The sequence below is a fragment of the Falco rusticolus genome, chromosome 4, assembly GCF_015220075.1.
Source record: "Falco rusticolus isolate bFalRus1 chromosome 4, bFalRus1.pri, whole genome shotgun sequence".
Classification (NCBI taxonomy): Eukaryota; Metazoa; Chordata; class Aves; order Falconiformes; family Falconidae; genus Falco; species Falco rusticolus.
Window position 1 is genome coordinate 47,007,265 of NC_051190.1, and position 12,696 is coordinate 47,019,960.

The window sequence follows — 12,696 nt, forward strand, 5'->3', positions numbered from 1 at the left end:
GCCTGCTCTGCTGGACCTGCTGCCCCTGCCTGCCCTGCCCAGGTGCCTGGCCCTGGGCAGCTGCCGGCACCTGCCACCGTCTCGCTGCCCCACCAGCCCCAGCCCCATGCACAGCACAGCCCCACGGCGCGGCACACTCCTGCAGCATTACACGGCCCCATGGCACAGCCCAGCCCTACGGCACAGCCCAGCCCCCCCTCAGAGTCCCACGGCCCTCCCCACCCACCCCCAGCCACAGGCATAGCTCCCAGTACATTGTACATAGCTCCCAGTACACTGTACATAGTTCCCAGTACACTATGCATAGCTCCCAGTACACTGCGGGCACCTCCTGCCCCAGGGCTGAGGTCTGAGGCCACACAAGGCTGGTGTAGGGCACATTCCAGCCCTCCCCGGGGCTACCCAAGACGCCGGCACGGGGGCCAGCATGGCAGGGGACCCCAGGCCCCAGCTGGTGGTGCCAGCCCAGCTCAGGAGCACAGTAGCACCTGGGGGGCTTGGCGGCGTCTGTTCCCCCCTCCATGCCCGCGGCCACTGGTGGGAGGGAGTGCCACAGGCATCTGCCACCCCAGCTGTCCCTTGCCAGCACGGCACGGAGGCGGGCGCCCGGCCAGGGTGGCAACTGTGGCCCCAAGGAGGGCACGGCGCTTGCCAGCACGGGGGGACGGCGGGTGGCAAAGGCGGGGGACAGCAGGTGCTTGCGAGACGGAGCTCGCTCATCTTTTATTCATCGCAGCATGGGGAACTGCTCTGGCCCCTCGCCCCCACACCCCGGCACCGGGGATGCAGCACCCAGCGGGCACAGCTCGCCGAGGCCGTGGGGCTGAGCACGGGGCAACTCGCTTCACTGGTGACACGGGGCCGGGGCTGCCCCCTGCCAGCTGGGCACTGCGGGGAAGCCGGCCTGCTCCGGCACGCCGCCGGCTCGGCGCACTGCGGGAGAGTCGGGGAAGCCCTGACCTCCCCAAGGTCACCGGCACATCGATCTAGAAAGCGCCAGCATGCCGAAACCCCGGCTGCTGCCACTGCTGGGCTCGCGCCAGGGCCGGGCACGGGGCTGGCGGGTCCCCCAGGCAGTGCCACCGCAGGGGAGGGGGATGGCTGGGGTCACTGCACCCTGGTCAGCCCCTCTGTGCCCCACCTCTGCGGCACGCCGCTCTCGGGGGCTGGAACCCAGTCCTTGTTGACTCTCTGATGTCTCGCACCCTTGCGCCCTCTCCCAGGGTGGGAGTCTTTCCTCCTGGACCCACCAGGCTCTGCCTATCTCGCCCCCCTCCAGCCCGCCGCCCCCGGCTGTTTGGCTGGAAGCAGAGAGATACCTGGAGCGGGAGGGGGGTTTGCACGTGTTTATCTGTGTGCTGGGGGGGTTCTCCGGCCTGCCCGCCCGCCGGTACCCAGCTCTGTGAACGGCAGAGCCCAAATATTGTGCACCCCATCAATCTCCAGGCGACCCCGCCGATAAATATTTGTGCGGGGGCCGATGGAGCAGCGCTGCCCGGGGAAATGCCTGCTCCTCCATCTGGAGGGACCGCGCAGACGTTTGGCATGGCTGGCCTGGCACGGCCGGCAGGCGCGCTTGGGACGAGAGCCCTGGCACGGGCTCCCTGGCAGATTGGTGCCATCTGCCTTGCGCTGCAGCCAGCGGCGAGGCTGGTGAGGGGAGATAAGGGTCTGCCAGGCAGTGGGAGACGCAGATGCTGGCACGGCGTGGAGGTCCCTGCCTCCCCCCGGGGTGCCGTCCACCGCCGGTGGCACAGTCGGCTGCACGCGGCAGCGTGCCGGGGGTGCTGGGAGCAGGATGACACCCTGGGGCCCACCGCCTGCTTGCCCCGGGCACCCATCTGCTCCCACCCTCCACAGCCCTGGAGGGGGGGCTCAGCCGCCAGGCACTGCCAGGGGAAGCTCACTGCAGGGCAGAGCCGTGTCCCCCCCACCCTACTGAGCACGGCAGCTGCGGGGTCCCTGCCAGCCCCAGAGCACCCCAAAGGTGCAAGGGGCCAGGACTGGCCTCATCCTGCCTCCCCCAGTTCCTGGAGCTTGTCTGAAATGGGTGATGGCAGGATGGGGATGCAGGGATGGGGGCACGAGGAGGGGGGGTCCAGGGACAGGGTGTGCCAGGACAGGGATGCAGGGATGGGGGTCCAGGGTTGTGGGATGCAGGAATGGGTGCAGAGGGATGGGTATGCAGGGATGGAGACACAAGGGTGAGGGCGCAGGGAGGGGCACCCACGGAGGTGTGGAGCACTGACGTGAGGGTGCAGGGAGGGGGGCTCATCCCCCCCCCCCCCCCCCCCAGACTGGCTGCTGCCGTTGGGAGCTGCTGGGAGGAATTTCTCTGTAATGCTTCGAAGGTCCTGGCACCATCGACTGGGGAGATTGATTACCATTTTACTGCAATGCTTTTGACTTTCACCAGCGACCTCCGAGCTCCCCCCCCCAGCCCCCCCCCCCCCCCCCCCCCCCCCCCCCGCTGCACACCCAGCTCAGGGCTGCAGCGCCATCCCCTCCCCCACTGCGGTGTGCACAGCACAGCCCTGCACCCAGCCCTGCTCGCATCCAGCACCCAGTCCTGCTCCTAGCCCTGCTCCCAGCCCACCACCCAGCCCTGCATCCATCCTGCACTGGACCAGCAGCCCACCCTGCCCACAGGGGTACCAGGGGCCACTGGTGCGGAGCAGGGTGCGCAGGGGGTCGGTGCTGCGCTGCCAAGCACTGAGGGGCAGACCCAGGACCCAGCACTCCCCTGCACCCCATGGGAGACCCCCAGGGCCAGCAGGGCTGCGACGGGGCCTCCTCCCAGCCTGGCATCGCTCCTGCCTCAGTTTCCCCACGTGCAGCGGGGGGCATGGAAAGCCAGGCAGCTCGTCAGGCAGAGGGACGGGGGCCAAGAAAAAGCCGAGAGGCAGAGCTGGCCCTTGGCATTGGTCCTGGGGGGGGGGCAGACCCGGGAGCTCAGCCTCCCCCCTAGGCTGCCCCCGACCCCCAGTGGGGCGAGCAGGGCCGGGGGCTCCTCCGCCACCCCCCCTCCCCGGCGTTGCCAGAGCAGCGGCTGGGAAATTGTGCTGACACCAGCGAAACGGGCCAGGCGTAGGCGGGGGAGCAGGAGCCCACGTGCTCCGGCCTGATAATGGGGGGCCGCGGGGACTGCAGGGAGCCGGAGATGTCTGGCCAGGGGGGCCCTGCGTGGGTGAGATCCCCCCCAGCCTGCTCCCGCTCACCCCCAGACCCTTTGGGGCTGCTGGGGCGGGGGGGGCTGGCTGCAGGGTGAGATGTGTGAAAGGGGAAAGCGCGCCAGAGCGAGCGGGAGCGAGCAGCAGGAGGGAGCAGGCAGCGTGCGAGAGGCCGTGGGGATGCCCAGCCCATCACCAGTGGCACCATCACCCAGCCTGGCCACCCAGCGCAGGCTCCCACTGCTGCGGTCAGCCCCAGCGTCCCTCCCTGCCTCAGTTTCCCCACCGACACGGCAGGCTGGATAACCCCTCGCTACCCACAGCCTCACAGAAAGCGCTCGCGGTGGGCTGGGGCAATGGCAAGCGCCTGCCCCGCCGCAGCACCCAGCATCCTGCAGCACCCTGCGGGGTCCCACCCCTGGCGCAGGTGGTCCGCCAGCCCGTCCCGGTCCCCCTTAACCGGGGCACAGAGCGACCTTAACAGGGAAAGTGAGAGGCTGCCAGGCCTTATCAGAGAGTATTTACAGCCGCTGTGTTCCCAATTAGACAGTCAGGTGACTGCGGCTGCTGGGGACCCAGACGCTGGGGTCAAGGTCGCTGGTGGGGGGTGGCAGGGGGCAGCCCCCTCCCTGGGGACACCCACCAGCTGCGGCGCAGCCAGGGAACCCGCCAGCACGGGCACCCCAATGCGGCACCCCATCACAGCTGCAGTGGGGGTCCTGGTCCCTGCCGTCACCATGGCCACTGCAGGGCTCCCAGTCCAGCCCAGTACAGGGTACCTCCAGCCCTGTGTGACACTATACCTCCAGCCAAGCCAGCGCAGGGTGCCCCCACCCCAAACCAGTACGCAGCACCCCCATCTCAGCCAGTACAGGCTGCCCTCAGCGCAGCTTGCAGCACCCCAGCTCAGCCCAGTACCCCATCCCAGCTCAGCCCAGCATGGCCAAGACTCAGCCCAGTACATGACAACCCCCTACCCTGCCCAGCAGCTGCTTTCCCCCCCTGCACTCATGCCCCCCCCCCGCCCAGCCAGTGCCTGGGCCCCCCCTATCCCCAGCACAGCACCCATCATTCCCAGTGCACCGGTGGGAAACGGTGGTGCCAGGCACCATTGGGCCCCATCCTGCCTCTGAGCAGGCAAGCCACGTGCCAGCACCACGCGTGTGCACATGTCAGGAGACACAGCTGGGCAGGCAGGTCCTGGCTGCACACACGTGTGTGAATGCACACGTGCACATCCCCCGCTCTTTGCCTGTGCCTCCCACCCACCCAGGGTCCCAACTGGGCCCTGGGGCAGCATCCAGCCCCAGCTATCTGCCGGCAGAGGCTGTGCCCTGCTTTTCCCCAAAGCCCCGAGGGCTCGGTGGTCCCCCCAGTGTCCTGCCGGGGAGCACAGTGCCTCAGTTTCCCCACTGACACCCAGTGTATCCCACTGGCAGCCAGGCAGAGGCAGAGCTGTGTCCAGCTGCCTGTGCCCACCATGAGTCATGGCGCTGGCACCCCTTTTGTTGGGATTGCCGGCACCGCGGTGCCCTCCGTGGTGTCACTATCCGTCCCTGGGCCCCAGCCAGTGCTAGGCAAGCAGCCACCAGCCCCACGCTCCCCCCGCCGTGGTGTCCATGGGGACAGGCTCACAGGGCTGGAGAGCAGGGCTGGGGGGCATCACCCAGTGCTGGCTGCGGGCAGGGGGTTGCTGCCAGGAGGGGACCAACACCCTGGTCCTGGCATCCCTGGGCAGCCCGGCCTGGCCGTGGAGGGGCTGTGAACCCCTCAACCACCCTTCGGGGCTGCATGTCACAGACCCCCCTGGCTCTGCACCATTCCTGAGAAACTGAGCCCCAGCCTCACCCATGGGGACCATACAGCATCTCCTTGGGCTCCTCACCAGCCTGGGGATGTTGGGGTCTTTGGGGACCCCAGCTGCCAGGAGGGTGTTCGCACCAGCACGTCACCAGCTGGGGATGGCAAACCTGCCTGTTAAGATCTGACCCGAGTTACTATGAGCTTCCCCTTCCCGACACGCGGGGAGGTGGCGTGAGCCAGTGGAGAGGACAATGGATTAGGGACCTAATCCTCTGAGCCTGGAAGCCACCGTCTGCCCTGCCCCCTGTGCCTCAGTTTCCCTCTGTTGATCACCAAGGTTTCTAGAGTGGGTCTGACCTCCCTCCCTTGCTGTAGTGAAACCAGTCCAGTTCTCCCAGTGGGTCCATGGGACCCCCAGGAAGGTGAAGGGCAGGGGAGCAGCATCTCCTCACTGCACAGCAGGAGCTGCTGGGGTTTGCCCCCGCTGGTGTTACCGCTGTCCCTTCCCCAGCCAGCCTCGGCTGCTCCTGTCCCCACCTCGGTCACCTGCTGGGCAAGGGGCTGGGACCACGGCCTACAGCAAACTGGCACTGCTGGATGGCTCCCAGGTCCAGCCCTGGGGGCACACGTGCTGGGAACAGGCTGTCCCCTCCCTGCTCACACTGCCCACCCGCTCCTCACCTGGCTGCTGGCACAGGCAGCCACGTTGGGCAAGCGTGGGGTGCGGGGTTAACCCCCCCAAGACCCCGCTCTGGCGATGCCCACAGCCAGAAGCATCCTCAGGGACCACTCGCCTCCCTGGCACACGCCTCCCGGGGCAGGCAGGATCCATCCCAGCTGGGGGAGAGGGGCCACGTAGGCAGGGTGGGGGGCACCCGCATGGGCAGCAGCTCAGGTCTGCAGCAGGGATTGTGTCCCTGAGGGGTGTCCCCGAGCCGGAGCCGGGGATGGGACAGACACTGGAGCAGAGGGGATTGGAGATGGGGGGACGGGAAAGCTCTGGGAGCTGGCTCTGGCGGGGGGGTATCCTGGCACGAGCAGCACACCCACCTCTCTCACGGACGAAGTAAGCCAGGTAGAGGTCGAGCTCCTTGACGGAGACACTGATGTGGTGGGGCTGGACGCAGAGGATGGGGTTGGTGCACTGGCCCGACTTGACCAGGCGCTCGCCGTCGGTGCTCTCCAGCGGGATCCCTTTGAAGAGGATGACCATGACCAGGTCCAGCCGCCACACCTTGTCCGCCTGCCGCAGGCAATCGATGCGGCGCATCTTCCCCTTCTGGTCGGGGTTGGAGAGGACGCAGCACGAGGGCTTCTTGCCCGTGATGGAGAGCACGAAGTCCTCGCGGCACTCGGGCCGGATGTCCTTGCGCAGCTTGGCCAGGAGGCGCGAGGCCCATTTCTGCTTCACCTCTGGCTTCTCACTCAGCAGCTCATCCTTCACTGCCCTCTCCTCATCCTTCGTCATCCTCTTCTCATGCTTCTTGAAGTACTTGCGCTTGCGGGCCTGCAGGTTGAACCAGGTGTAGGCGAAGGCCCGGACGTGGGGGAGCAGCGCCTCGATGAAGGGGTGGAACTCATCCTGCGGGAGCAGAGGGACAGGCGGTCACTCCTGGCAAACCCACCCCGGCATGGCTGGGGACCCCATCAGGACCCACCAGGGACACCCCCACTGGGCTGCATCCCAGCGCAACCAGGTGGAAGGGATGTGGCAGACGCAGGTGCTCGCCAGGGGCAGGGAACTGCTCCCCACACAGTGGGATCCCCCCGCTCCCAGCAGCCCCCCACAAATCCCACCGACTGCAATTCTCCCAGGCAATAACCTGATGTGGGGTGCTGGGACAACCGGCACTGCCATGAAGGGGCAGGCATTGCGCAAGGCACGCCACCTCCGCAGCACCCGGACCCTCTCCCCATCCCACCCATGTGTGCCAGGATCTGCTCCCGACCGGCGCAGGAATCCCACCTGCCGTGCCGCCTGCCAGAGCTGCCGTGCCAGTGCCAGGCGCTGCCAGACCGCAGCACCCAAGGGACGGGTCCCACACACCCCCAGCATGCTGGCTGCTCCCGCAGGGGCTGCGGGTGCCTTGGACCTCTCCGCTCCCTCCGGACCAGCGGGAAACTCCCCCAGTTTGCCCCAGTTGTGGCCAGCCCAGTAGCTGGCGCCTGGCCCAGTGCACAAGGCGTGCTCTGACTGCCTTTTTCCATTTGGTGAACGCTGCTGGATGAGTCTGGCCCCAAAAGAAAACAAGGAAAATGCATCCCCCCTCCACGGCCCCTCCTTCCCACATCCCTTTTTTTTTTTTTTCCCCAGTTTGGAAAATCAGTGCTTCCTGGCTGGGGGGGGGGGCACAACCCACCCGTGGCACAGAGAGGTGTCAGAAGCCTTCCCAGCAAGGACTGGCACGGTTTGGAAAAGAGCAGGGAGAGGGCCAGGCATCCCTGTGCGTGGCCAGGGTGGCAGCAAGCTGGTCCCCGAGGGCAGGATTTGGCCCGTGGGGTCCCTCCTGACAGGTGATGATGTGGAGGGGGAAGCCCAGCTCGGTGCTCAGTCCCACCGCAGGCTGCCAGGGCCGGGCAGGGGGTGGCTGTGGCAGCCCCCAGTGCCACGCTGCAGCCCTGGTTCGCAGGGCCGTGCCCGGGGGTGGGCATCCTTCCAGCAGGGACGTGGGTGCTGCTCTGGGGGGGGACCCAGGAGGCAGTCGCAGGCAAGAGCTGCAGGAGGAAGAAGCCCTGGCAGTGGGACGGGGCGAGTGGCTCTGGAGACAGCGGCTGGCCTCGCTCATCCCAGGGCAGCGACGCCATTCCCTGGCCGAAGCAGCTGTGTCCCAAAGTGACCCTGCTTGGAGGGAACAGTGTCCCCTGCAGCAGGCTCGCAGCAGGCACCAACCCGTACAGACCCCACAAATTCCCACCCAGCCCTGAGCCCAGCACAGACCCCACTAACCCCAAACCAGCCCCTGCGAGACCCAGACCAGCTCCCCAGGCACAACCCCCCGGGGCAGCCCACAGGGGTCCCTCAGCACAGCCCCTGCCATCGCCTGCACCAGTATCCCCAGACAGACCCCACTGCGACCTGGCACAGCCATTCCAGCACAGACCCTCCCGCCCCCAGACCCTGGCACCAACAACCACCGGCATCAACCACCAGCACAGCCCCACTAACCCCCCCTCCCCCCCCCAAGCACAGACCCATCACCCTGGCGCAGAGCCCACCGCCCCTGGGAGCCGACAGTCCCTGCTCTGGATCCAGTGTCACCAGAGCTGTGACCCCATGGGTGTCCTTCCCACCCCACAAAGGGACAGGACCCTTGCTGGGGAACCCATCCCACCCGTGGAGACCCAAACCGGCCCTGGGGACCCATCCCTGCCTGGGGGACTCATCCTGCCAGGGCTGCTTGGTGGACCCGTCCCCATCGGCTGCTCCTGGGGCGGCTGCAGCCCTGCATGGCCGCAGGGGTCTGGTTCCCTCCCCAGCAGCAGCCGCTAATTCAGTGCAGCTGGGCAAGGGCTGGGCATGTGTCTTAAATCAGGGAAGAAGGTCAAAGAAAAGTAAGACAGGAGCCGAAAAAAGCAGCAGCGAGTTCCAAAAACAATACTTGGCCGGGGCGGTGGGCGGCTGATCTTCCTTGGTGGCCAGTTATTCAGACGAGCCCTACAAATTGCTGCCATTGCCTGGCCCCGCCACCCTCCCCAGGCAGCCGGCGGCGGGGCTGGCCGCAGGGCTGGGGCTGGGGGCTACCACGCCATTGTCCCCGTCCCTGCCCTCCCGCAGGGCAGTGCCACCCCAGGCACTGCCTCAGGGAAGTCAGGCAAGACCCAGGTCATCCCTGCTGGGGGTGGCAGCACCCTTGGGTGCTGCTCGCCCTCGCTGCGAGGACCAAGGGATGCTTGGTGCCCTGAGGGTGGCAAGTGCAAGCCCTGGTTTCTGTGGGGCACCGGCTTTGCCCCCCCCCCCCCCCCGGTGATGAGGATGTTCAGATCCCACACAGACCCACATTGAGGACCCCTCAAAACCCCAGTGGGCGCAGAAGCCCCTGTGGCCCTCAGTGCCCCTGAAGCCCCCGCGGGCCCCGCTTCCCAAGGATTACGGCGGGTCGGGAGCTGCACCGAAAGCCAATCAGCCCCTCGCCAACTTTCCCTCCCGCCTGGCTTATCCCGCTCCGAGATGCCGTGCGGAGTTAAGCCGCTTTAGCAGGGCCAGGCGAGGGCAGCCGGGGGGCACCAGGACAACCAGTGGGATGGCTGCAGCTGGGTGCTGAGGGGACAAGCTAAAGGACTTGGGGACCATCCCTGTGCCCTGCATCCCTGCCATGCCGCCGGCACCGTGCGGGCAGTGAGCCCCTCAGCTGGGCACACTGGCCCTGGCTGACACTGGCCCGCTTCGTGCCCAGCTCTGCTTCAGAAAGCAAAGCCAGGGATGCGCTTCCCATCTGTCCCTGTCCTCGACCTCCGCCAGCCCCCTCACCCCAGCCGGCAGCGAGGAGCGCCGGCAAAGGGCTGGTTAAGTGCTTCTCCTGCTGTTTTTCCTTTGCAGGGCTGGGAAGGAGAGACGTGCTGCAATACCCCAGACGAGACTGCTCCCGGGGCATTTCCGGATGGGAATCTGGCAGCAGAGCCTGTGCTTGGGCCTCATCCAGCCCAGGCTTGTAAAGCCCCGTGACCCAGGGAGGAGCACGCCTGCGTCGGGGTGCTGCCGGCCCCGGCACAGGGGCCCCTCGTGTCCCCCTTCCAGCGGACGGGTGAGACGCTGGCTTTCCATGCCGGATGCTGTGAAGGGAAACTGAGGCACGGGTCAAGCCCGGCTCTGCCCTGGTGTCAATCCTGCGGTGGAGCGGGGAGGGGAAGGAGCGATGCTGTGCGTGGAGCCAGGCACGCCGTACCAGGATTAACTCCTCCGGCAGCCTGGGCTTTAGCGGCGCCGGGGAGCTGGCGGGGTCACAGCTGAGGCACTGCTTCCCCCCATACTCCTGCCTGTCCTCAGCAGCTTGGCCGGTGCTGGGGCTCTGTACCCCAGCTGCTCGGCCACCTGCTTCCCCCGTGGGGATGGTGGGCGATGCTCCGTGTCGCCCAGGGACACAGTGCCAGGCATGGGCACCACGGCCAGGCACCACGGCATGGGCTGGCCGGGCATCTGAGCATCCTCCGCTCGAGCTCCTTGGCCAAACAGGTGGGGCTCGGCGAAACAGCCTGAATTTTCCAATGAAAGAACATTTCCTCAGGAAATTCCCGAGCAGTTTTCACGGGGGTTGGGGGGGGCGGGGGGCGGGGCAGGGGGGTGTTAGTCACCTCAGCAGTGGGTTTTGCTCCCCACCAGCATGGCCCCAGGGAGGAGCGTGATGCCATCCCCACTGCAGGCAGGGAGCAAAGCGGGGCGACCTCACTGCATCCCAGCCCTGCAGGGACCACACAGGGTTTATTTTATGAAAGGATGCTCAGCCTCCCCGCCAGCCAGCCACACACCTCCAAACCGCTGCCGGCTCTCATGGCCAACGCTCCTGCCAGGTCCCGCTCCCCGCGGCCGTGCGAGCCCAGGCAGGGGCTGGCAAGTTCCGCGCTGGGCACCGTGCCCCCACAGGAAGCCTTGGTGTGGCGGCAGGGGGGGATGCAGCTCGAGACATTCCGGTAATCCTGAAAATCCCAAACCCTTGGTACCCGAAAGGGGCATGGCAGGGACTTGCTGCTCACCCCAGCCTCAGTTTCCCCTCGCTGGAGCCTGCAGGTGCCCTTGGCACAGACAAAATGCTCTCGTGTGGCCCCAGCAAAAACCTCCAGTAGCCGCTTCTTAACTGTTCACCAAAGCGGCTCTCGGTAATAAGTTAACCTGGTAATGAGACCTGTTGCCGAGACAGATGCAAATGATTGGGAAGTGCTCATTAGAAGGGATGGAAGGAGGCACTTAGGCCCTGAAAAGCACCCAGCCCTTCCCGGGGCTGGCCCTGTACCATATTAGAGCCCATTTTACAATAATTGCTCCAGAGGAGGAAATCTATTTGGATTCATCATAAAGTATTTATTAACAAGAGCTTATTCATAATTTTTGCTGCTCGCCGGCATGGCGCGGCCAGGCTTCCTGGCCAGCTTGGCAAGTCCTAACGAGGCTTCCCCAGCCCCAGAGAGTGGTGCTACCATGCTGGGGGGAAACTGAGGCACGCCGCGCGTGGGGCAGCCGGAGGGAGCGCGGCAGCAGCTGAAACTCCTGGGAAAGCAGCCGGGGATGCAGCGGGGGATGGGCTGAGCTGGCCTTGCCGCACACACCCAGCCCCATGCCCCTGCCATGGGGCAGACCCTGCTGTCCCAGCCACGCGCCCTCCGCAGCAGCAGACGAGCTGCAAACCCAGGGTCACTTGCAAACCCCCTCCCGCAGCCCACGCCAGGTCCCCAAGCCCCGGTGCCTGGTGCGGGTGGACACGAAGGCAGGACACGGTGCAACCTCCCTGCGGCTGCTCTCCCCACAACCCGGGGATTTATTTTTTTCCCCGCCCCCAGCGCCGACAGCATCCTCCAGCTGCCACCCATGCCCAGCTCAGGGCTGCGTATGGGCTGGACCGTACCCACAGCAGGCTCTGGATGCGGCCACCCTGTTGGGAGGGTCAGCCAGGACGGATGCAAGGTCAGAAAGGGGCTCCCACACTTCACTTGCTGCCTCAGTGCTCAGCCCCACTCAGGATCAGACCGGGAGGTGGCGGATGGGCGGATGGGCTAATAAAGCACCCGGTGCTCCCCATGCGGGGACCACGGTGGCCCCCAACCCCTCGCTGAGCTGCCCTGGGTTCCCCATGCCCAGCACTACCCAAAAAACGCCCCAGCGGGTCCTGTGAGCCATCCCGGAGCAGGCAGGTCCCTGCGGGCACCACAAGCAGCCCCTGCCGGGCCGGTGCCCGCCTGCCCGCGCCTACGTGCCGGGGCGGAGGCGATGCCGGTGCTCGCCCTCGCAGGTGGTGCGGCTGCGAGCGGGGGCGCGGGGAGTGCGCCGAGGCCGCTGCCGCGGGTCACGGGAGGCCGTGGCAGGCAACAAACCTGCCAGTTGCTTTGGAAAACAGCAGGAAGAAAAGCAGCTCTCTTTGCAGCCCGGGGCTCAGGTGCCAGTGCTGCCTGGGCCCACGCCAACCGGCACAGCCCTCCGCGGGGAAGCAGCACCGCCGGGGGTGCACAAAGTGGGCTGAAGCTGGGAGCGGGGCGGGGGGGCTTCTCTGGCAGCACCGTACACTCACCACCGAACCTCTGGTCTGCCTGCACACACCTTCACCTCCAGCAACAACTGGCGTTGCTGGTCCCTGGCTTTGCTAAATAAACCCCAAACTGGGAGCAGCATGGCCAGGGTGCGGGGAAAGGGTAAGGATGCTCCGGGGATGGTACCCAGCACAGCCAGCACCAGCAGGTGGAGGAGCCAGGAGGGTGCTGGGGAGAAAGACCTGGTGGCAGGAGCACCTGGGGCCACTCACTGCCTCCCAGAGCCTCACTGGGATCCCCCAGGTGCCTCAGTTCCCCCAGGTGCCTCAGTTTCCCCAGGTGCCTCAGTTTCCCCAGGTGCCTCAGGTCCCCCAGGTGCCGTCTCTGCCTGTCCCCCTCAGGGTGCAGGAGCTGATGGCTCAGGTGCTTCCCCAGGGTGACCCCACCTGCCCCCAGGGTGTGGTGCTGCCTTTCCAAAGATGGGGAAACTGAGGCACAGCATCCTCCAGGCCAGCCCGCAGGAGAGGCAGGTTGTGACGGTGGCTGCTGG

General features: G+C 66.7%; 1 protein-coding gene across 5 annotated transcripts in view; it reads right to left on the reverse strand.

The window, feature by feature from the left end:
- Nucleotides 1-12,696, reverse strand: part of NFIC (nuclear factor I C) — a 45,021-nt gene that overhangs the window by 18,923 nt on the left and 13,402 nt on the right. For all 5 annotated transcript variants that reach the window (XM_037384487.1, XM_037384486.1, XM_037384490.1 and 2 more), the window contains exon 2: nucleotides 6,024-6,555. In XM_037384487.1, coding sequence (XP_037240384.1) covers nucleotides 6,024-6,555 — 532 coding nt within the window. The remainder of the gene's footprint in view (nucleotides 1-6,023; nucleotides 6,556-12,696) is intronic.